This window comes from Macrobrachium rosenbergii, chromosome 12, assembly GCF_040412425.1.
Source record: "Macrobrachium rosenbergii isolate ZJJX-2024 chromosome 12, ASM4041242v1, whole genome shotgun sequence".
In the NCBI taxonomy this organism is placed as follows: Eukaryota; Metazoa; Arthropoda; class Malacostraca; order Decapoda; family Palaemonidae; genus Macrobrachium; species Macrobrachium rosenbergii.
In genome coordinates this window covers 27,976,384-28,000,247 of record NC_089752.1, presented here as the reverse complement: position 1 = coordinate 28,000,247, position 23,864 = coordinate 27,976,384, and the positions used below count along the sequence as shown (strand labels likewise).

Sequence of the window (23,864 nt, the reverse complement as noted above, 5' to 3'; positions counted from 1 at the left end):
GTGACACATTCATATTTCGCTTTCTGTACATCTTGAGTGGCACTTCACCAGTGGTGGATATGGGCAGTTGGTGGGTGGGGCAGGATTGTGTCAACGAGGAATTCTGTGTTTGACCTTTCGTCCCTGACGAAGAAACGTGAAGCCCTTTCGTTCGTTTCTGGAAGAAAGACAGCGGTAAGCAGGCGCAGCTTCTCTTATGAGACACCCAGGCTGCTCACCACTGTCGTTGGTTGTTTGGGGCACGGATGCGACCCTCGTGCGTGTTTTTTGAAAACGGGCGGTCTTTGTTATAGTTGCGTGCCTTTTTTCAAAATTTCCAGTAGAAAAGGCATATTCCCTCTGGTGGTTCATCTTTCTTCTGTCTGGTCTTCCCCTTGATGAATATTTTGGTGAAGCTCTGCTCGTGGATGGGGGCAGCCAGTCCCTCTGGGTCACTGTTGGATTTCATGTCAGTTGACTGCTAGGACCATCATGCTGCTGCTGCTATGGGCGGCTGGGTGGGCTCTGCTCCCTTGTGGGCCATGTGTACTGCATAGACCAATTTTAGGAATTCTTTGATGGGCATGGTGGAGGTGTTGGGCATGATTTGTGAGGTGGACCTCTCTCACAAGGTCCAGTGTTGACTTGAGTTGGCCGTCTGCAGTGGGTAGCGTTATGAGCCGCCGAAATTGTTTGTAGACATGCGATGGCCACTCATCTCTTATGGCTGCCCCCCATGTTGTTCAGGAATTTATTGGCTCTTAGGGTGGGTGGCATGCTGAAGGATGACTTCAGCTGATCCTTCAGTGATTCATAGGTGACGGGTTTGCAGTTCTGCAAGCCATCCTGCGACTTGCTCAAAAACGTCGTCTGGCCGGAATTCGAGGACAGTGTCTGCTTTGCATGTTGAGGAGGTAATTTTCTTTGAATGGAAGACTGTCTCCGCCCTCAAGAACCAAGCCTCTGGGTTGTGGGGTGTGAAGCAGGGCAGACGTATGGAGGCGGTGGCAATAGTAGTGTTGTAGAGGCTGGCATTGTTGGGGCTTGCTGGGCTGGACATCTCCGTGGTTACCAATGTTGCAAAGGCGTAAGTAAGAGGCTGTGTCTACAAACTTCTAATTTATTCAAACAACAAACAGACAGGTCAGTAGCTCTCGGAAGCAGAAATGTAGTGCCTGACATGAGGCGAACAAAACAGAGGTCAGAGTACAATCAACTATGTTTGTTGGAGGATGGAAAGATGCACATAAATCAACATACAGGACATGAATGAAGTTATGATACATACAGCTGGAATGCTGACATTGTAATGCTTGCACTAAGAATGATACATTTAACATAATAATATGAATGAGAATGTATGTACAAAAGACGTGTGACATCTGCTGTGTTTCTTGCGTGCATGCGCTTGGCGCTCAGAGATGTTTGTTGTAAGGCTTTTTGGTTAGGTCATTGGACTTGTTCTTGAACACCCCAGTATCCCAGAATCTATATTAATCTTTTGGTAGCCCTTCTCCCAGCTTGTGCAAGACATTTTTTGCAGTAATATTCTCTGATCTCCAGATTGGACTCCCCCTCATGTCACACACTCCTGGTTTCTTTCCTTGCCTTTGACTGTAGGAGTCAGAGGCCTATCTTCTATGGTTAAGCCTGCCACAGACAGACAAAAACCATGGGTTGGGACCACTGCATGAAGGGGTTCTCTTTCTCTTGTCCTTTTCTGGAGTCTCTTTGGAGGTGGATAAGGCTAAGTTCCAATGGCTCTTGAGGTGTTAAGAGGAAGGAAAGTGATGGTCGAAGAAGTTGGGGTGGGAGGAAAGAATGTAACAGAAGAACTATACTGAGGATAGAGCAGTATGGAGTTCTTCCTCATACCCTTAGCCTTTGAATAAATTGCTTCCCCTCTCCCCCAAGTAGCTTATTCAGAGTGGGATAACTCTTCAGTATGGAGTCCAGGAATGGGCATTGTTTAGGTTGTTCCATCTACTTCTGCTCTTGCTTCAAGGAAATCTGTCTAGCTCCTCAAGAGACAGTTGCAGAGGTACAGCTCTGTCGTTAATTCTCACCTCAGCATCTGTATTCAAGGTGGGTAGGAGGTTACAGGAATCACACCCTTGCTCATATACAAGAGCAAGAATCAATTATAGGTCGGTATTTTGACTGTTCCTCCAGTTTTCCTTACAAAAAGACTTAAAGGATATACAGAGGTTCAGACGCCTTTCATATTTCTTAAGCTTTCCAAAAAGTACCAGGAGTAATTCTGAGGATAATTTTGAGGATAAAACCAGAACCTTTTATCATAATCCAATCTCAACCAACCCCGCGTAGTCCCTGTTTGCTGATGGAATAAGTGACAAATTGCCAACAGGTGGGTGGGCAGTACCCTGTCCCTCACCTGCCTGCCACCAATTAACCACCTTGTTACTAAGCTTTTATGACCATTTCCAGCTCATACTGGGAATACTCCAATGTAAAAGGCTCTGGTTAGCTTATCTAGGAAATATACAAATATCCCAGATTTGGTGGGCGAGTGTGAATGCATGCATGCAGACAGTTTAATATGCTCAAAATATATTTGAATACCCATAGGTTGTGATGTATGGAATTTCTTCCTGAACACTGTACAGTAATACTTATTTTCCCCCTTGCTAGTTTGTAAGTTTTACAAAAAATTTTGACCTTGAAGAAATCTAATGCCAACAAATTTTTTTTCAAAATTATAATTATATATATCCGTAGTGGTACAATATTTGTATAAATAAATAAATTAGGTTACTATACTTAAAACTCTCTCTCTCTCTCTCTCTCTCTCTCTCTCTCTCTCTCTCTCTCTCTCTCTCTCTCTCTCTCATGGAAAACACACAGATACAGGAAAATGTCAGTTGCAGCTAGCTTTAGTCTTTTTGAGCATGTGTAAAGTTTTTTCGTTTACAATGGAGATAGTCCTTGGTTTATTAAGGCATGTTCTATTGTATACTGTCAAAAAGTCCTAAATTGTTAAGCTTTCCTGGCATAATTCTACAGAACCATAAGGCACAGTTCAGTTAAGTAGATATAAGAAAGTTCTGTTATTACAAAAGCACAAAGTTAAATTGTTTGGAGATGTATTGCATGAAACTTTTTCATTCAGGTGTGCTCTGTTAATCCTCCCTCAGGAAAATGGTTCTTCCCAAGCATATTACAACAGAATGGTATGGTGAAGGGAAGTCAGTGTTAGAATTCAAAAGAGCAGCTCAACTGAGTGATGATGAGTCAGAAACTGCTACCAAGAAAAGTGGAAAAATAACGTGTTATATGTCTTCATTGTTCATAAGGTATGTTAAGTAGAATTTTGTTGCTGTTACTGAAATCTATGTGCTGTGATACCACTATTGTTATTATAAAGTAATTCAGCCAGACCACAGAACTGTGCATCACATTTTTGGAATTTTACATCATGAAGCTGACACTGTTGTAATCACCTTTGTAATTGAAATTAAAAAGAGGACTTTATTTTGTACTTCCAGAATTTAGGTTCTTTTTATTTCAAAAAGAATGGCCATCTGCAGACCAATGAGTTTATATTGTAATTTCTGTTTCCCAAATGAATATCCAAATAGCAGTAGGCAAATTATAAAACTGCTATCCAAAATTCAATTATTCCTCAACTCTTTCACCCTTACTGCTTAAATTTTGTCTCCATGAGTGCCAAGCCTCAGTGAGCAGCGAAAAATTATAACAGAAAAGTTTTTTTCAAAAAGCTCTAGCATTGATAATTTTTATCCCAGAGAGCTCAATTTTGTCTGGGTTTTTGGCAAATGATTGAACAGTATCCTTAAATCATCAAAATCCCCCTAAAGTATAAAAAAGGAAGAAAAAGTGTCCCTGAAAAGAAAAATTTGTATAATGTCCTACTTTTATATATGCAACTTACCCAGTAATTACATTAGCTAAGAGTTTCTCTTGCCTCGGCAGCTTAAATTAAAGAATTTGCAGGTTAGCGCTTCTATTTAGTGCAGGTGACTGGTCTCGCCCACTAATGAGAGTATCAGGAGCTACTCAGCAAACATTCGACATTACGTTTCTGCCGACGCTTGAGTCAACACAGAGCGTCTTTGTCAGCTTGGTTTGTTCTTAAATTTGCCGGTCAGAGACCGGATTTTGGTGATGTTTTATCGCCAAATTTGGGAGCCTTCAAGCTTACACCATTCAGGACAGCTTTTTATTTTTTTGTTTAATTTGTCATATTTCACAACAGTAGTGAACTCATAATCAATTGTTTAACTACAGACAGCATAGTTTAACCCACGATTTCGCTTTTACAGGTGAATGTAAACATTGTGTTCGTTGCCGAACTAATAACATGATTTTGTTTATTTGCAAGTCTCAGTCGTAATTAGAATGTGAAACTTGTACAGTATGTATGTTGATACTGTGTGTGCTTTGTCTTGAATAGCATATATTGTGCTTGCTACCAAACTGAATTTCCTTTGTAAGAAACTTACAGTTTTGCGTTCGCTGCCTCTTCTTTAGCGTAAAATATTAATGTTGTGTTGTCTACCCAACCAATATTTTCGTTTTTGAAAGGCATAACTGTAATTCTCAAACGTGTGACAGGAATTGAGACGTAGATATCATCTTGGTCCATAAAGGTTAACTTTCCTTTTCCGAGTAGCGTAGTAAACGTAACCTTGTATTCGCTCCAGACCAATTTTTAGAGAATGAAATGCACCAGCAAGTCTCAATTAATGTTTGATGAGTATTGAGAAATGTATCTTTAAGGAATTGAGATATCTGCGTAATGGTACTCTGTTTACTTCATAAATTTGTTCTTAAAAAATTAGTTGAATATATTGTTACACTTTCCTTTGCAAAGAACTGAAAAGTGTAAGGATAGGAATACAGTGGGAGAGAATTGTGCTCATTGTTTTGGTTACGACGTGCTTTCAGTGGATGACAGGAATCATGAAGAGTTACACATTTTTTAGCTCCTTCTACGAGTGCCAAGTAGTGCTCTCCTGCTCCAACTGCAGAATGCTCGGCGCCTGCTCAAGCTACTGGCTCGACGGCCGCCAACTGCAGAACGCTTGGCACCTGCGCAGCCTACTGGCTTGACGGCCGCCAACTGCAGAACGCTTGGGTCCTGCTCGAACTACTGACTTGGCGGCTGCCAACTGCAGAACGCTCGGTCCCTGCTCGAGCTTCTGGCTCGACGGCTGCCAACTGCAGAGTGCTCGGCGCCTGCTCGAGCTACTGGCTCAGCAACCGCTAACTGCAGAGCGCTCGGTGCCTGCTCGAGCTTCTGGCTCGATGGCTGCCAACTGCAGAGCGCTTGGCGCCTGCTCGAGCTACTGGCTCGGCGGCCGCCAACTGCAGAGCGCTCGGTGCCTGCTCAAGCTTCTGGCTCGATGGCCACCAACTGCAGAACACTCGGCGCCAGCTTTTAGGCGCTTGGCACCTGCTGTCGGGTGCTGGGCGTCCACTTGGGCGCTCGGGGCTCACTCTCTGGCGCCTCGGCGTTTGCTCTCGGGCGCTCAGCACCAGTTACTGGTACCATGGCACCATCTAAGTCATCTCTCCCACTGCTAACTTTCCTGCTCATTTTATCCACTTGCTCCCATGCCTGGCTCCCTCACTTCCTTCTCATGCCATTGCCAGTCTTGTTTTAGGTTAACAGATGTTAACCTTGTGATAGTGAAGTATTGTGCAGTGGAGGAGGTGTCTACTCGTCCCTCGATTCTCCTAGACAAAGGTCCCTGTCATACTCCCATACATCGGGAGGAGACATACTGGAAGTCCAAGGGAGGTCGGGGGGTTACGGGTATTCTCCCCCTCAGTTGAGCCTGTTGCCGGTCCCAGGTATCAAGAGACAGCTTGGAAAGGCGTCTTTCTGGATGTGTAGTGGTACGGGCGGCTGCTCGTCCAGCTGATTCTCCTAGGCGCAGGTCACTGCCATACTCCCCTCTACCTGGGAGGAGGCATACCGGTAGCCCAAGGGAGGCCACTGGGGTCTGCCCATGGGCAGTCCTCTCCTCAGTCCAACCTGTTGCATCCCGTATGTTTAAGGCCTTCAAGGTGTTGATTTTTCTCGACTGGTGTTTGGGAGCAGTTGCCAAGAAGCTTCAAGAATCTCCTTCCTTGTGTGCTGAAGCCGCAGACCTGGAGAATTTTCTCTCTTGCGCAGGTAGAGCCATCAGAGATGGATCGCTTGAAGTAGCTGCCTTGTATGTCATGGGCATCCTGAAGAAGTGCGAACTGTGGGTCTCGTTTACAGTGAAGGGTTTCGACCCCACAGAAATCGGCCCTCCTGCTTTCCCCTCTGGATAAACAGCATTTGTTTCTGCAAGATCTTCCTCTCGCAAGTGAGGATTTAGTCCTTCATGCTCCTGTGGGGGTCAGGCTTCGTCTCTCTTAGGGGAGATGGAGCAAAAGAGGAGCGGATCAGTGGGAAGTCAAAGTATTTAAAAGAGGGATACTCTATCCCCTTCAAGGAGAATCTGCCATTGACCAACATTCCTGTCGTATTGACAGCTTACTCCATCGGTTAGGAGAAGCATTCGGCCTTGTCAAAGGAAGTGTCCTCTCTTCTGAACAAAAAGGCAATAGAATTAGTGAAAAATACAGATATCCTTGGACCTGCTGGATGCTTATTTCCATATCCGGGTCACCCAGATTCGAGGAAATGCCTACGTTTCTTTTTCGAGGACCAGATATTTCAATTTCGAGCACTTTGTTTTGGTCTCCCGAAGGCCCCACAAGTCTTCACTCAAATGTTGAATCCTGTGACGGGTTGGCTACATTTAGCGGGAGTGAGGATCTCATTGTCTGGACGATTGGCTAATTCAATCACCTACGAAGAATCAGTGCACAAAGGGCTTACAAAACTCCTCTCTTGACCCAGGAATTAGGACTAACAATGAACTTCGAGAAGTCACAAATGACTCCCACTCAGAAGATACTTTATGTGGGAGTTCAGATAGACTCTGAGTTTTCGGGCTTCTCCGTCACTCAGAAGAGTGGAAGACTGTCTGAGGAAGGTAGACCTCTTCCTATCGCTTCGTTCTTGCTCCACTACCCAGTGGATGAATCTCTTGGGGACGTTGACTTCTCTGGAGAAATTTGTAAGGCTAGGGAGACTTCACATGAGACCTCTCCAGTTTTATTTAAGAGCTTGTTGGGATCAGAAAGTTCATCAGGACAGCCATGTCTTTCCGATAACTTCAGAAATAAAGGAATTTTTACCAAGACACACACACACACACACACACACACACACACACACACACACACACACACACACACACACACACACACACACACACACACACACACACACACACACTCACTCTCTCTCTCTCTCTCTCTCTCTCTCTCTCTCTCTCTCTCTGCCGGGTGCCAGCTCTACCCCGAGCTTCTAGGAGCGCCCACCAGGACCAATTTGTTAGCCGACGACCAGCCTTGCTGGCCCTACCCACAGCCTGACACCAGCTCAGTACACCCGGCACCAGCTTAGTTGGAAGCTCATTTTCTGTTGGAGTTTTACGGTATGACCTAAGCAGGATTGGAAGCATAGGATGTTTTCATAAACTTTAGTGTTCTAGCACCCTCCGTCTAAGGACGTATGGTCCTCTCTTGTCATTGGACTTGTTTTTTCTTATGTCACTCTTATTTCTGGAGAGCTGTTGGCCTACTTTTAATGGAAGCTAGACACATCAGTACAACCTCCCCTCATTGCTTTCAGGCACTGTGTGCCCCTGACGTCCAGTCTATAATCAACCTTCTCCAAGACACTCTGAGAAGTAGGAAAGCATTTTGCTCCTTTTTAGGGAGGCTAAGGATGTCAGAACAGCTTTTACCTCCTTAGTTTTCAGGCAGTGTATGCCCCTGACATCCATTCGACAATTGTCCTTTGGGAAGTGTAATCGATCTTCACTACTTGCCTTTCAAAGAAAGTTTAAACAGTTAGATTCTTGCAGTACCATGCGATCATTATTAACAACTGGCATGGCATCGTAGAAGGAAGCATAGGATTCTCTCTTACTATCTATTGACCTTGTAGTAAGATGCCCGAGACTTGTGAGAGCCAGAGGTTACAATTTACCTGGAGCACCCATCACTGTCAGTGAATGGGGCATGGTCTGTTTTTCAATGCAAGTAATAGTCATATCTGGTTGTTTTTATTGGTACTGCGCCCAGGGCAAGGGCAATTATGTATGCTTTGTCGGCCATTGGTGTACACCTTCGTCCCAAAGCTTAATCTTATACTTCGTCAGCCATTGGAGTACTCCTTTGCTGCGAAGTGTTCCACCTTATGTAGAAGCGCTCCTGGCTTTACTGCCACGCTGCTACAGGTTAAGTTGAGCAACAACCAGAGGCAGTCTTATACTGCAGGCTCTCTTAACTAACAAGGAACTACAAGCATTGTAACCAATGCTGGCAGCTTATCTATTATCTCAAATCGTTACATGAATTATTGGTTGGGAAGAATTTGTCCCTGATTCCCCCCCACCTTTCAATGTGGAATCAGCTAATGTAATTACTGGGTAAGTTGCATATATAAAAGTGACATTTTTATAATAAAATGAAGTTTTATATATACTTATCCAGTAATTATGGACGGAGCCCTCCCTCCTCCCCGCACATGGACATAGAGCATAAACGTAGTGACGAATGTTTGCCGAGTAGTTCCTGATACTCTCGTTAGTGGGTGAGAGCAGTCACCTGCACTAAATGAAGTGCTAACCTGCGAATTTTTTAATTTAAGCTGCCAAGGCAAGAGATAGTCTTAGCTAATGTAATTACTGGGTAAGTATATATAAAACTTCATTTTATTATAAAAATGTCATTTTACTTATCTTAGCACAAAAACTATTTGTGACAGGAATACAGTATATATTTTGGACAGAAAATGTAATAGAAAATATTGATAGAAAACCAACGAAAATTTCTCACATTGCCGCTTGAGTTACCACTAGACTAGTCAAGAAAGTTTTTTAAACTGCTCTAGCATCATTAAAGTTTATCCTAGAGAGCTCATTCTTGTCTCACTTTTTTGACAAATGATTGAACTTTTTTCGTCAATCATCAAAATCCCCTAAAGTATAAAAAAATTAAGAAAAAATTTAGTGTAGTTAAAGTGAAAGTGAAAATTTGTGTACCAAGTCTTACTTTACTTATCATAGCACCAACAGCAAAATGCCTTGCAGCTTTGCCCCACACCTTTTGGCACCTTGAATAAACTAAAACCAAAGTAGATGCTTCACAGATCTACATTATAATTTTTAGCAAAAGTTATGATATGCAAGTTTATTTATTTATATCACACGACTAAACAATGAACTTCTGGCGGCATCATGGGCCTGAGGTACGCCACCTATATGCTGGGACCACTCAGCGAGCAATCTGCATCCCTCCAGCTTGCCTGGCAAAGTGTACCGTAGTAGTACAAAATTTTTCAAAAATATTTTTTCCCCAGACTTATTCTATGTCTAATGGCGCTGAAGGAAGTAAAATTGCAGAGACATAAAATATTTCCTATGGTGCTCCAAGAGTTTCATTTTGGTACCATTTACAAAAGGCAAGGGAAGCCAGAATTTTCTGGAGATTTTCAATTGGCTGGTGAGACCATAGAGCTCTGGTGCAATGCTAGACTTGCAGATGAAGCATCCCATTCCTAGCCAGTAGGAAGAGCTCCCCAGTCTTGCCAGCTAATCAGCAATCTGAAAATTCTGTAAACATGCTTGCGAGTATAAATACATGGCTTTACCTCTGGCTTCATTCAGCTTTCGTAATTGGTAGACAGATTATTGAAAAGTTAAGGAATAAATGAACTTGGGATAGCTGTTAAATTTACATTCTGCTGTGCAAGTATGAAGGGTCTTGAGGAAATTGAGAAATTTTAGTACAAAACTACAGCATCCAGATGCCCATTGTTTTCAATGAAGTTTTTTTGAAAGAGGGTCTTCTTCCAAGAAGTTTTTATTATAATTTAGTATGTCTCATTTGTTGCCCATGTAATTTTAAGTTTGCTAGATCCTTGTGATTGCAGTGTATTGTCATACTTCACTTGAATTATGTATATATCTTAACCCTTAAACGCCGAGCCTCTTATTTACAAAAGTGTCTGCCGTATGCCGGCGCGGTTTGAGAGTTAGCGCTAAAGCGGAAAGAAAGTTTTTTTCAAAAAATCACAGCACGCTTAGTTTTTAAGATTTAAGAGTTCATTTTTGGCTCCTTTTTTCTCATTGCCTGAAGGTTAGTATGCTACCATCAGAAATGAAAAAAAATATTATCATATATAAATATTGGAATATATGACAGCGCAAAAAAAATTTCATATATAATTGTATACAAAACGGTTAAAGCTAATGAGTTTTTTTTTTATTGTATACTAAATTGCGATGATTTTGGTATATAACAAATTGTAAAACGATCAAAGCAACACAGAGAAAATATTATCACAAAATGATGCATGAATTTGTAACGAGCGGACGTAAAAAAAGTTTTTTTCAAAAATTCACCATAAATTGAAATATTTTGCTGGAGACTTCTCGTTTGTTGCAAAATGAAGGTAAATGATTGAATATTACTAGAATGTAAGAGTTTTAGCTTACAATTGCATTTTTCGACCATTTCGGTCGAGTCAAAGTTGACCGAAGGTTGAAATTTTGGCACTTGCCGTGATTTATATGAAAATGTCAAAATTGATTAAAGCTACAACCATGAGTTATTTTTTGTTGTATTCTACATGAAATTGCGCACATTTTCATATATAAAACTTTATGTGATGGCTAATAGAAAACTGTGCAAAAATTACGACAAAGTGACTAAAGAATTTCTGAGATTGTAAGAGCCTGACGCCGTCTCTTCCAAACACGTGTGTGTTTGTGTGTTCATCGTCCGTCGGAGTGGCAAGATGTTTGGCGTCTTCACAAACAGAAACATACACACAGTTTGATACAGAAGATTCGTTGGAACATTATGAATACATGATTAGAATGCTTACATGGCAATGCAAGTAGTGGTGATTGTACATACATCAAGACAACAATGGTTAGGGAGAAACAGACGGAAATATTGTATGGTTGAAATTGTGTTCCTTTAGAGAAAGAAAACGAGATGCTCTTGTTGTCTTGTCCACTCCGATGGACGATGAACACACGTGTTTGGAAGAGACGACATCAGGCTCTTACAAGATTTTCAGCAGAGTTAGCACGGACGTAAGGAAAAAGTTTTTTCAAAAATCCATCATAAATCGAAATGTTGTGCTAGAGACTTCCCGTTTGTTGCAAAATGAAGGCAAATGATTGAATATTACTAGAATGTAAGAGTTTTAGCTTACAATTGCATTTTTCGACCATTTTCTTCGAAAGTCAAAGTTGACAGAAGGTTGAAATTGTGGCACTTGTCGATATTTATATGAAAATATGTCAAAATTGATAAAAGCTACAACCATGAGTTATTTTTTGTTGTATTCTACATGAAATTGCACACATTTTCATATATAAAACTTTATGTGATGGCTAATAGAAAACTGCAAAAATTACAACAAAGTTACTAAAGAATTTCTGAGATTTTCAGCAGAGTTAGCGCGGACATAAGGGAAAAGTTTTTTTTCAAAAATTCACCATAAATCGAAATATTGTGCTAGAGACTTCTCGTCTGTTGCAAAATGAAGGTAAATGATTGAATATTACTCGAATGTAAGAGTTTTAGCTTACAATTGCATTTTTCGACCATTTCGGTCGAGTCAAAGTTGACCGAAGGTTGAAATTTTGGCACTTATCGTGATTTATATGAAAATGTCAAAATTGATAAAAGCTACAACCATGAGTTATTCTTTGCTGTATTCTACATGAAATTGCACACATTTTCATATATAAAACTTTATGTAATGTAAAGGCTAATAGAAAACGGTGCAAAAATTACGACAAAGTGACTAAAGAATTTCTGAGATTTTCAGCAGGGTTAGCTGATGCTTTCTTTTGGGATAAGAAAGAAATTCGCGCATGCGCAGCTGGGTCACGCTTGTAAACAAAACAACAGTGTGATTCGTGAACTCCCAGCATCCCTCAAGGCGCGTGATTTAAAATTTTTCTCAAATGAGGCCTATAAGTATTTTTCTGCGAATATTTAAAAAAGCTTTTTTAGTCGACGCATATACGTCCACTCGGCACTCGACAGACAACTTTTGTCAACGTAAAATACGTCCAGTCAGCGTTAAGGGTTAAGATGGTGCTCTGGCATCCCAGATATTCTGCTGTTTGTTCATGCCTTCCCAGATGTATATTTAAATTTATTGAAATGCAGTTTGTTTTATTGGGTAATAAACCAAAGACTTTATAGTGGGCATAATGCTGCAGTAAGAAAAAAATTCTTATACACTATTAAGGAAGCACATCTCTTTGTTAGTGTTGTGGTTGGCGCCAGATCCTACATCGTAATGTGTGACTTTACGGTATAGGACCAAATTGCTGTATTTTCACATTTATTTTTATCATGTTTGACTCGTGTATTTTTTGTTTTTACTTATGTTTCTTTATTCTTTTTTTAGTGAATATGAAGAAAGGGTTCCAGCAAATTTAGAGGACAAAGTTGCTGCTGAAACAACCAGTGCACCAGCACCTTTAAATGGTGATTCTCTTCATTTTGATGGCAAAGTAAGTTTTATGAGGAAGCACTAGTTAGTGACAGCCAAGATATTATGAGGGGTTATGATATTTTTTTCAGATTAGGGCATATGGTTTTTTTCAGTGCTGTACATTTCGAATGAGAGTTTAAAGGTTTGGTATTTATAATACTTTTTTATTTCATCATCCTAATACTTTTTTCATTTCATTTTTCTTGTATAAGTAACAAACTAGTAATCCTCATCTTCATGAAATGCAGCAAGAAATAAGGAAGTAACTTGCCAGTTCCTTCCTTGCTTGCAATAGACCTATTTGTTCAATGGTATTTATTTGAATGTAATGGGAATGAAAGGAAGTCGATTTGGTATGATTAGTGTCTTGATGATACAAGGGCTCAAAGACTGTTTTGTGGCTCCAAAAACTAAATACAGCTTGAGGTGTAGACACTCACTTTAAGGATGGGAACAAAATTGCTACATTTGGATAAGCATAGTAGCAGATACATTGAGGAATCACAAAAGGTGACATCAGATCCTTAGAGTCTGGCTTAAAAATGATAACAATGGACTCAGTTGCCAAAGGCTGAGTAACAGGATCGTGGCAATGAAATTACTTGAGGGTGAGAGAAAAACAGTAAGACAAAAAGTTTGCCTTTCCAGAAGGATGTGTATTTATCAGTAAGAGAGAAAAACACCAATTCTGCTTGTCACTGTCCCAGTTACAGTTATGAGAAAGAAAACAAGTATACCCATGAATTTTATATTGTAGTGTAGTGGAGGACTGATTGAATAGTTGTTTAGAGGATTTTTTGTTTTTTGTTTTTTTAGAAAACCAAATTTTTTTCATTGCCAATCTTTTGCTTTGCTTTGTTTCTGCTTTCAAGTTAATTGGAGTTTGAGACTAGACTGTTTTTGTTCTGGGTTTACTTAGATGTAGCAGGTAGATATACCGTATATGTTGCATTATTAGAACATGGAGATTAAGAAACTTATTTTTACTTCATAATTAATCATCTTTATTCCCAGGTTTATACTTGCCCACCTGATGTACCACATGCAGTTTGGCAGTCATGGCATGAACATTGGGAAAATTGGAAGGAAATTTATATTCCACTGTCATGGATTCAGAAGAATCGCAGCCTCTGCAAAGATTCCCATGTAGAATGGCATGACACTTACATTCAGGACTATCCGTGGGTAATCCCTGTCATTCAAGATGGACTTGATGAGAATATATATACACCTGTTTGTGTGTCTAACGACAAAACTGAAGAGGAGCTCCTAGAAAAAGTTAACACTGTAGAGAAGCCCCAAGTAAAGACCAACACTGAGGAGGAACCTGAAGAAAAAGCAGACTCTGGCAGCAAGCCCCAAGAAAAGGCTGACACTGATAGGGAGCCACAAGAAGAGGTATACACTGACAAGAACCTTCAAGAAAATGCAGAAACTGATGAGAAACCTCAAGAAAATGTAGACACTGAGGGCAAGTCACAAGAAAAAGCAGATACTGCAGGCAAGTATCAAGTTGAAGCTACTGCTGAGGACAAGTCTCAAGTAAAAGCAGACAGTGAGGACAAGTCTGAAGATAAGACAGGCACTGAAGATAGAGCTCATTTAAATAGTGATGCAAAAGATAGCCATCTAGATTCCAAAGCTAAAGAGAAATTGGATAAACTGTATTCTGAATTTTCCAACAGCAGGTACTGGGTACACTTGCGAAGCTTCTTGCAAAATAATGGTGTACAGCCTAGTGAAAGTCTTCTCAGATTTTTCAGGGAACAAGGCCAAGTTGATTATTGTAAAGGCATGATTAAGCCTGATGATTCTATTCAAGAATTTACAGTGGTTAGTGCTCAGGAATTAGATGTTAATAAATTCAAAGAAAATGATAATGAAGGGAAAGTCCAGTCAGAAGAAGTACAAGCACATGACCATGAGGCCCTAGTTACCAGTAAAGTTGATCTTATTAATGATAATGATGAGGAAGAAATTGTTACTGTAAGTGGAAGCAGTTGTGTACCAGAAGGGCTTGAAAAAACGGGTACAAAGCGTAGGAAAGAAGATAGGGTAGAAGTAAACGTGGAAGATAATGAAGTTGGAACAAGTTCTGCAATGCAAAGCAAGAGGGCAAGACATGAAAGAAATCACATTGTTGTGAATGGTCATGAAAAGGAAGATCTTGACAAAACTGATGAGGAGGAGGAGAGTGAAGACTTTGATAATTGCAGTTTAACAAAGGTACTGGATGGTGCTAAAATTAAAAAATCTTCAAAGCAGAAGAGAAAGAAGAAAATCCTATCCATTACAGCAAGGTAAGAGTTGATATATTTGTCATGTCTGATTGAATATATAGTGAAACCTCAATTTAACGGACTAATAGAGGGTGAAGGTCGTCTGTTAAAGTGAAGCATTTTTGTTCTTCGTGTCATAAGTGATGTTTATCGGTAGGCTAGCCTCAGCCTAGGTGCGATAACCACCGACATACATGAAAAGGTTCACATTATGAAATAAATTGATAATAAAGATAGTAAAACCCTTTTTACCTTATATATTATTGGCATATCTTCATAATAGTGTAATTGAGGAATACATTTTTACAAAGCCAGTATTTCATAAGATACCTGTTGTTGCAAAAGCTAGCCTATACGTAGATGGTTTTGGAATTTAGCAGTCATCTTATACTACAGATATGAGATAAATTCATGAAAATTTTCCATAATTTTCGACCTAGTCTTATCTAAATGTTGTCTTATACGTGGAAATACAAGGTAAGTTCCAATTTCACACCAATGCTGAGGTTAGTGCACGAGTAAACGCAAACAACAACAGCCACTACCCTTGGCCGGAATTTGTCCGGTAAATCAGACGTCCGTTGGTTCCTGGTCTGTTAAAGCAAGGTTTTACTGTATTTTGAATTTTAATTTGTCTTGTTTAATAGTAGTTTAGTTAATATTTCTTGCCCTTTTGCCTCTGTCAAGGTTTATTATTTCCTCAAATCATTTAAATTTTTCCATTTCATATTGCAAACCACTTTACTAAAAGACACATTTCTGTGCCTGTTCTCAGCAGATTAAAACAGATTTGTTAGTGGCTGAGGACTTGGTGATCAGGTTATTCCTTTGTAGGCTCTTCACCTCATTCTTTTGTCAGCCTCTCCATTTTGTAAGGGTGTTAAATTTTACATTATGCTTATTATTTGCCCTGCTACCATTTTAGACTTCATTCATTTTCAAGTAAATCTTAAATTGAATGTTAATTTTTAAAGTATAAGTTAATTATGTTAGGAACTACAGTGAAACCCCACTCTAACAGAGTAATAGGGGGAAGGTTGTCCGTTAAAGCCGATTGTGTGTTAAAGTGGAACTTTTTTTTTTTTTTTTTTTTTTTTTTTTTTCTCTCCATGCCTTAAGTGATGTTTATTGGTAGGCTACCCCTCAGTCTAGGTGCACCAACATACATGAAAAGATTCACATTATGAAATAAACTGATAGTAAAGGTAATAAAACTCTCTTTACCTTATATGTTACTGGCAAATCTTCATAATAAATAGCCCATTTGAGGAATAATTCCATATCACTGAAATCAACTTTTATCTGTGTGAGGCCAGATGACAAAATGTAAACATCGAGTTGTGGTTGTGCTCACAGCAACCTTTATCTTTCAGTAACCTTTCAGAAATTTTAATGGTAGTGTGATTACAGTAGTAATAACATTTAGGATAACATAATATTCATTTTTCATTATAAATTCATTATCATTTTGGTGGTAAATAACTGTTTAGAAACGATTCAGTCACATGTACGAAAATTATCGTACATTATCATGTTGTTTGTGATTGGCAATGAAACGTAAACGTAATAAAACCATTATTATCTTATATATTTTTGGCATCTTCATAATAAATAGCCTATTCGAGGAATAATTCCATATCAATGAAATCAACTTTTATCTATGTGAGGCCATCTGACAAAAAGTAAACATCGAGTTTTGGTTGCGCTCACAGCAATCTCTATCTTTCGGTAACCTTTCGGAAATTTCAGTGGCAATGTAATTATGGTACCAATAACATTTAGGATAACATAATATTCATTTTTCATTAAAAATTCATTACCATTTTGGTGGTAAATAACATTTTGAACAATTCAGTCATAAGAACGATTATACGATAATTATTGTATTCGTAGGGGTTTGTGATTGGCAATGAAACTTAAACAAAACAGGGTTTCCCTTTTTGGCGATGTGTATAGGAAAAACATGATATAGAATCGGCCTTGTTATTTAGTTTATTTGAATTCTAGGGATACAGTAAGGAAAACAGCATTTGTAACATCATCTTTACATAACCAGTATTTCATAAAATACCTGGTGTTGCAAAAGTTAGCCTACACACAGATGTTTTTTCAATTTAGCAGTTGTTGTATACTACAGATATGAGATAAATTCGTGAAAACTTGCCATAATTTTTTCGTCTTATCTAAAGGTTGTCTTATACACAAATATATACGGTAAGTTCCAGTTTTGCACCAGTGCTGAGGTTAGTGCATGAGTAAACATAAACAACCACCACGAACCTTAGCCGGATTTTGTCTGTTAAATCCGATGTCCGTTGGTTCCAGGTCCTTTAAAGCGAGGTTTTACCATATGTGGAATCGCTGTTAGTTGCAAGGTATCTAGAAAATACGAAAGTCAGGCCCCCAAAGTGTTTGTTAAGTTGAGGTGCTGCTTGAGAAAGTTTTAAGTTGAGGTGCTGCTTGAGAAAGTTATTTTTGTCTGCAAGGCAATCATTGTTTTTGGTCTAGTTTTGTGGTCTTGAGAATGCCAAAAATGTTCAGAGACCTTGATGGTTTTTGAATGTTCCTGAATTTTCCAGAATCCCGAAGAAGGGTTTTGGTTTTGGGGATGTAATAACAGCCTCTATACCAAGGAGGCTTATTGACAGCTTTTCTTGTTTGTTTGTTGAGCCAGAAGAACAGCAACTATTGGTGCATCTTAGAAGCTGTCATGGACTGAGTAGAATTGGGTTCTAGCTCCAAAGAGGCCAGTGCACCAACAGGCACCAGTTGCCTGCCTTCAAGGAGGCTTATTGACAGCTTTTTCTTGTTTGTTTGTTTGTTGAGCCAGAAGAACAGCAACTATTGGTGTCTTAGAAGCTGTCATGGACTGAGTAGAATTGGGTTCTAGCTCCAAAGAGGCTAGTGCACCAACAGGCACCAGTAGCCTGCCTTCAAGGAGGCAAATACACCAGTAGGCAAAAGACAAAGGTCAACATCTGCTGATGGCACTTCAGTAGAGCCAAGGGAACCAGTTTACACAGTATTGAGTGTAGAGTCCAAGGATTATGTGGTAGTCTTATTTTCAGAAAAACAGACATGAGGTGTCTTTTCAGTAGTGGAATTTCATGTCCAATATTAAATCAATTTAATTTAATTTCTGGTGTCTGAATTTTATTCTCCCCCTTGATTTGTGTTTAGCTTGATGGGGTAGATTCTTTGTTTATTTTGTGTGACCTTTTCAGAGGTGGTTATGAATGCCGGTTTGCTTTGTGATAAGACAGGCAAACATAATGCAAGGACTTATAAGAGGAAGCTGTATACATCTTCTGAATCTTTGGCATAAGTTTTTTTATGCTGTAGGTGTTAGAACTTCTTCCTAACTACCAACATGTCCAATAACTTGTGGGAAGCTGGATGATCTTCACCTCAGTTCCTGCAATGGAGTGGGTTATGGTATTTTCATACTCGTCTTGCCCACAGTTACTTGCAGCTTTTTTCATTCTTAATCCTTCTTTGGCTGTATTGCTAACATGTCAGTATTTCAGGCAGAAACATCTTTGGCATGGGTAAACTTTGGTTTTAGTTTTCTGTAAAAGAAAACTATTGTGCTGGCTTTGTCTGTCCTTGTCTGTCCATCCACACTTTTTCTGTCCACCCTCAGATCTTAAAAACTGCTGAGGCTAGAGGGCTGCAAATTGGTATGTTTGTCATCCACCCTCCAATCATCAAACATACCAAATTGCAGCCTGCTAGCCTCAGTAGTTTTCATTTTATTTAAGGTTAGGGTTAGCCATGGTTTGTGTCCTGACACCGCTAGAGGTGCCAGCTGCTGATGGATTTTACTTGACCACATCTGGGGAGCAACTGAATGCTGCCGGTTGTGGCTAGAGTTTCATGCAGCATTATACACTACAGAAAACTCGATTGTTTGGCACATTTTTTACTTGTTTACTTTTAACTCGACCAGGCAGCATTTATTTTTTGAGAAAGTCTCAGAAGCTAAGAATGTTAAAGATGAGCACATAAGTAACCCGTGCTGGTTACTTAAGTGCCTCACTTGGCTAGCAAATTCTTGTTGAATTATCTGATTACAGTAGTTCATGAACTCCTTTGATCTTAAAAATCCCAGCAATACAATTTAGAGTTCTATAAGTTAGGACTTCTACCTCATTGTCTATAATGCTGGCTATTGGTAAAATTTTTGTGCTCTACTTGGGTGCCACTATCAAGAGTGAACCATCGCCAATTGTTGACATCTAGGGGTTCCTTCCACATGCTTGCACAATCTCATTATGAACATCAGACATCTCTAGGTCTTGATTCCTTACTCCATGTTTTTGTATATGTTGATTTTGGCTTTTAATTACCTTTCAAGGAGTTGAGAGTCCACACAACTGTCACCTCATTACCCTGCTTTTTTCATGTAGTTCTGTATCAAGCTCTTGTTACTTTTATTGAACTGGGCTGTTGTAATTTGTCTTTGGGAAATAGAATGCTATTTCTAGGAAACATACTTGGTTCTGGGCTGACATGCCTAGAGTTGTATAAACTTTCTGAATTTTCAGATTTCATGATTTGGAAAAATAGCATTTACATTCCTTAACACCAACTGTCTTTCCCTTTTCAGGTATTAAAACAAGGTTTTGTGGTGAAATAGAAACTGAATTACATCTCATTCATGCAGTAATTGTAGTTCATCATATTCCTAATTTAACTTTTATTTACAATATCATCTGTATATAAAAAGCAGACAAGATATAATACATGTGGAGGTGAAGGTTGAGCTCATAATTTGGTTTTAACACACACTGTGGGCCTCAGTCCAGATCTAGAGGATTCATGATTTACCAGACTGCTTTTATTGTGTTTCATAAAAGCCATAGTTCATATCTCTTGTTTTCTGCTTCAGCCACATTTATTACATTGGGAATTGCAACATACTTTATGCATATCAAGGGTTGCAGAAACCTGTCATTGGTGCCTGCTCTTTACAGGTTCAGTGAGTCAGTATCATTGAGACATTTCTTTTACACCTAGTGCTAGAGTTTTGCATACATACAGTGTTGAATGCTGCCTTTAGTACCCATGGTGACGGGCTAGTGATCAAATGCTGATGATTTTATTGCTTTAAACCTGTCATCTATCCAGTAAGTTTTGTTTTAGTTCTTCAACCAATATTTGACATCGTCAGATGCTAATATATACTGACTAGATGTAACATTTGTTGGGGACAAGCCTTATAATTCTTAATACAGACTGGTTTATGTGAATGTCAAAAATTATTTGCATTTCCCAGTACTGTACTTCTTGATAATGTACTATCTTGTCCCATAGTTTTGTAAACATCTTTTGACTTCTCTCATTTTCTTTTGTAATTTTATGTCCGTAATCATACTGTCGTCAGCTGTAAATGAGTTTGTCAAACTATGGTTTGTATATTATGGAACAGTTGAACATTAGAATTTCATTTTGCCTTAAATTTTGCTGTGTCACTCATGTTATAACTAGTCACTGCAAATTGTTGATCTTTTTCACCATTGTTTGTGATTTTTCTAAAAATATTTATTTTTTCAGCCACACTGGACTTGGATGGTTAATGAGTTACATTGGAAAGAATGATCATGATCAAGATTCATCTGGGGAAAGTAAAGCCCACTTAAACAAAGTGCCAAATCCTGATAACATTTTTAGTGTGGCATATGGCCAGGGAATACAAGAAACAATTGCAGATCAGATTGATAGGCTCACTTCTCTTGGGAACCTTCCTTCCGCAGATTATCAGTTTAAAGCTGATGAACTCAACTTGAAGGAAGATTGCAGGAAATTGAGTAAATGCTTTGATTCTCAGGTGACTAATGCATTGTCATCAAGTTGCAACAAAGAGAGAGATGTCATCAGTGATGATGACATTGTCTCTGAAAAGGAGCATAATTCAAGAAGTAGAGAATCTGGTGAAAATGATGTTTCTGAAGATTGTTATGAGGCAGATGAAGAGGAATTTTGTAAAGATGAAGAATCAGATCATAATAGTAGTGATTATTTCAAAGACAGTTATAGTGCTGCAGATAAAAAGGGAACCACTGCTCTGACACAAAGTCAGCCCTGGTTGTTAATCTCATTTTCTTCACTGAAGAACTTCTTGTTTATGGTGGCATCCCATGTACTAAGCATTTTCATCCCATCTTACTCCTCCCTAGGTAGTACTATGTCAGTTGCCAAAAATAATTGGAGTTATCTTGAATTCTTTCGCAAAATGTTAGGGTTTCCTGTAAAGGTCAAGTGTAGGGTTAAAAAGAAGTCAAAGAAGTCATGTCAGGTCAGGCTGGAGAAATGGTTACAACAAGTATGCAATACAAATGTTTCTCCTCCAGAAAGTGAGCCGTTTACTAGGTTCCATACTTACGAGGACCAGAGAGAGATGCCGACACTTTTTCAATCCCTGGAAGTGGTCCGACAAGGTGATGGCACTTCTTTTCTAGTAGTAAACACTTTCAATTCTGAGAGCCATCTAGTTCTGGATAGTTCACAGAAAGACAGTGAGAATGATTGGGAAAACTACCACATAACATTTGATGAAGATGGAAACCCTGTCAGTGTGCCAGAAAAGACTGAAGATTCAGATTCCTCTGATAAGGAAGGGAGGATTTGGAATGAGATCACTGCAAATCACAAGTTTGTTAGTTATAAGAATAATCAGGAAATTCCACCACCAGAGCTCCCAGAACATCTTCTTAAGTACTGGGCTCAGCGACATCGTTTGTTTCTAAGATATGATGAAGGTATCAGGTTAGATGAAGAATCATGGTATTCTGTTACCCCAGAGATGATAGCAGCCCATCATGCTTATAGATGCAGGTGTGATGTTGTTGTTGATGCCTTTTGTGGTTCTGGAGGCAATGCTATTCAGCTAGCCAGTACTTGCAAGTCTGTGATTGCAATAGACATTGATCCTGCCAAGATAGAACTGGCACGCCACAATGCAGCCATTTATGGAGTTGAAGATCGTATTAAATTCATTGTTGGTGACTTTTTGGAACTGGCTCCTACACTGAGTGCTGATGTTGTTCTCCTGACTCCTCCTTGGGGTGGAACAGGATATTTTCAAGAAAGAGTATATGATGTAAAGAAGCTTGGAGGTGCCATGGATTGTGAAAAGGTCATGCAAGCAGCTCGTTTAATTACAAAAAACATTGCCCTTTACCTTCCGAGGTCTAGTAATTTGTGTCAAATTATTGAATTAGCTGGATTAGGTGGGGCTGTGGATTTGGAGTATAATTATATGAACAAGAAACTGAAGGCTGTTACTGCATATTTTGGAAAGCTAGTCCACTATTAGTATTCATTAGACTCGGGTGTTCATAGAAATTCTTACACAAAATAGTACTTTGCATTTTCAGTTCACAGTTTGTTTGTTTGATTAATAGGTAGATTGACATGTAAATAATAGTTTTTAGAATGAAAACTGCTATATTTTTATAGTCATTTTATACTGTCCCTTTTTTCCCCCTTGTGCTGCAGTATTATCAAACAATCTCCAGTTTTTAACATTGAGAATTTTTTCAAACATTTAAATTCTTGCATATATGAATGCCCTTGGTAATGTGAAGGATTTAAGTTGACTGTGTGCTTTTAGATAGACATCAGTAACATTTTGCATCAGATTTTCCTTGCAAGTAATCTTACATTGAAGTCGATTTGGTGAACCGAGATGATTTCCTCTTCTATGTTGGTTTGACAAGACTGGTTTCCTTATGATACTTGTGATTGTTGTTTATTTTCATGTGTTTGCCCATTATTAGTGAAGCAGCATCCCTGATTATCAGTTTTGTTCTAAGCAGATGGATAAATGTTACGTTTAGTTTTATCCGAGTATTGCTGCAGTCACATTCTATGATCTCTTAATTTTACAGTAAACTATTGATAAGTGATCTAGTTATGATTGATGAAGTTTGAATCTCGTTTTTATGTCATTACTAGAAAAATATTTTCTGGAAGAATTTGCAGAGTAATTGGCCATGCTTCCAAAATTTTTTTGTAGATCCTGTATTTTGGGTTCTTTAAAAGGCATTGTACAATACATGACAGGTCTGAGTACTTACATTTCTTTTGCTGTAGCAGTTGCCATAAATACTAGGACTTAGATTTTGTAAGTTTAGTTTTCTTATTCTTAAATCTGAGATTGAGTTATCAAGTAGCCTAGTACACACATTATCACGTACCTGATTCTGTTATTCTGTGTAATGTGTATGATGGTTGTTAGATAAGTTTCAGCTTGTGAGAGTTATATGTTATTGACTGGATTGTTAAACTAAATTTCTCTCAAGACTAAGAATTTATATTTTTTGCAAGATGTGTTCCTATAATGGGATTTCTGTTCTCTGCAAGATGTGTTCCTATTATGGGATTTCTATTCTGAATATTGTGGCATGATTAAAGCTGTTCAGAAATGTAATTCTTTAAAGAAGTGTGTGTGTTTAGGGCAGTGAATATGCTCCTAAACCCATTTATGCTGAAGATTTGGATCCCCTTTATTTTTTCCTCACTGTCTTCACCTTTAATAAATATTGTAGTTTTGTATTTTCTCCAAAAAATTAACTGTGAAACCTTATTAACTTCATGACCATTCATATTCTTTAAAATTTATAAAATTGATTTCCTACTACTATGTAGTTGATCATAAATTATATCATCTTTTTCCTTTGCTAAGTTGTCCAAAATTGTACTGTTTTGTAAAAATGAAAAATGGTTTCAGTACATATATGGTACTATAATGATTTAGCTTGACTTAACAAGAAGTCTTTGTGTTTCACAGTAATAAGGTGAATGATGCATCAGCAGAGGTAATCGAGGATTTATTTAAAAAAGAGGAAAATAATGCACAAAGGGACTGAAAATTTTTTTTTTGTGCAAGCTTGTTGGATTTTATCCCAGTAATTTCTACTTAGGTGGACCTTTATTTCTGGATATATTATTTTATCATTAATTTAAATTGCACTATATTTTTT

At 38.7% G+C, this 23,864-nt stretch overlaps 1 protein-coding gene across 3 annotated transcripts in view; it reads left to right on the top strand.

Moving 5' to 3' along the window:
- Tgs1 (Trimethylguanosine synthase 1) overlaps nt 1-23,864 on the top strand; it is a 47,500-nt gene that overhangs the window by 23,312 nt on the left and 324 nt on the right. For 2 of the 3 annotated variants that reach the window (XM_067113730.1, XM_067113731.1), the window contains exons 2-5: nt 3,135-3,293; nt 12,512-12,617; nt 13,613-14,898; nt 20,434-23,864. The exon at nt 20,434-23,864 is cut by the window's right edge and continues 324 nt beyond it. In XM_067113730.1, coding sequence (XP_066969831.1) covers nt 3,139-3,293; nt 12,512-12,617; nt 13,613-14,898; nt 20,434-22,195 — 3,309 coding nt within the window. In that variant the 5' untranslated portion in view covers nt 3,135-3,138 and the 3' untranslated portion in view covers nt 22,196-23,864. Of the gene's footprint in view, nt 1-3,109; nt 3,294-12,511; nt 12,618-13,612; nt 14,899-20,433 lie in introns of all 3 variants that reach the window. The other variant, XM_067113732.1, reaches the window with a different exon arrangement.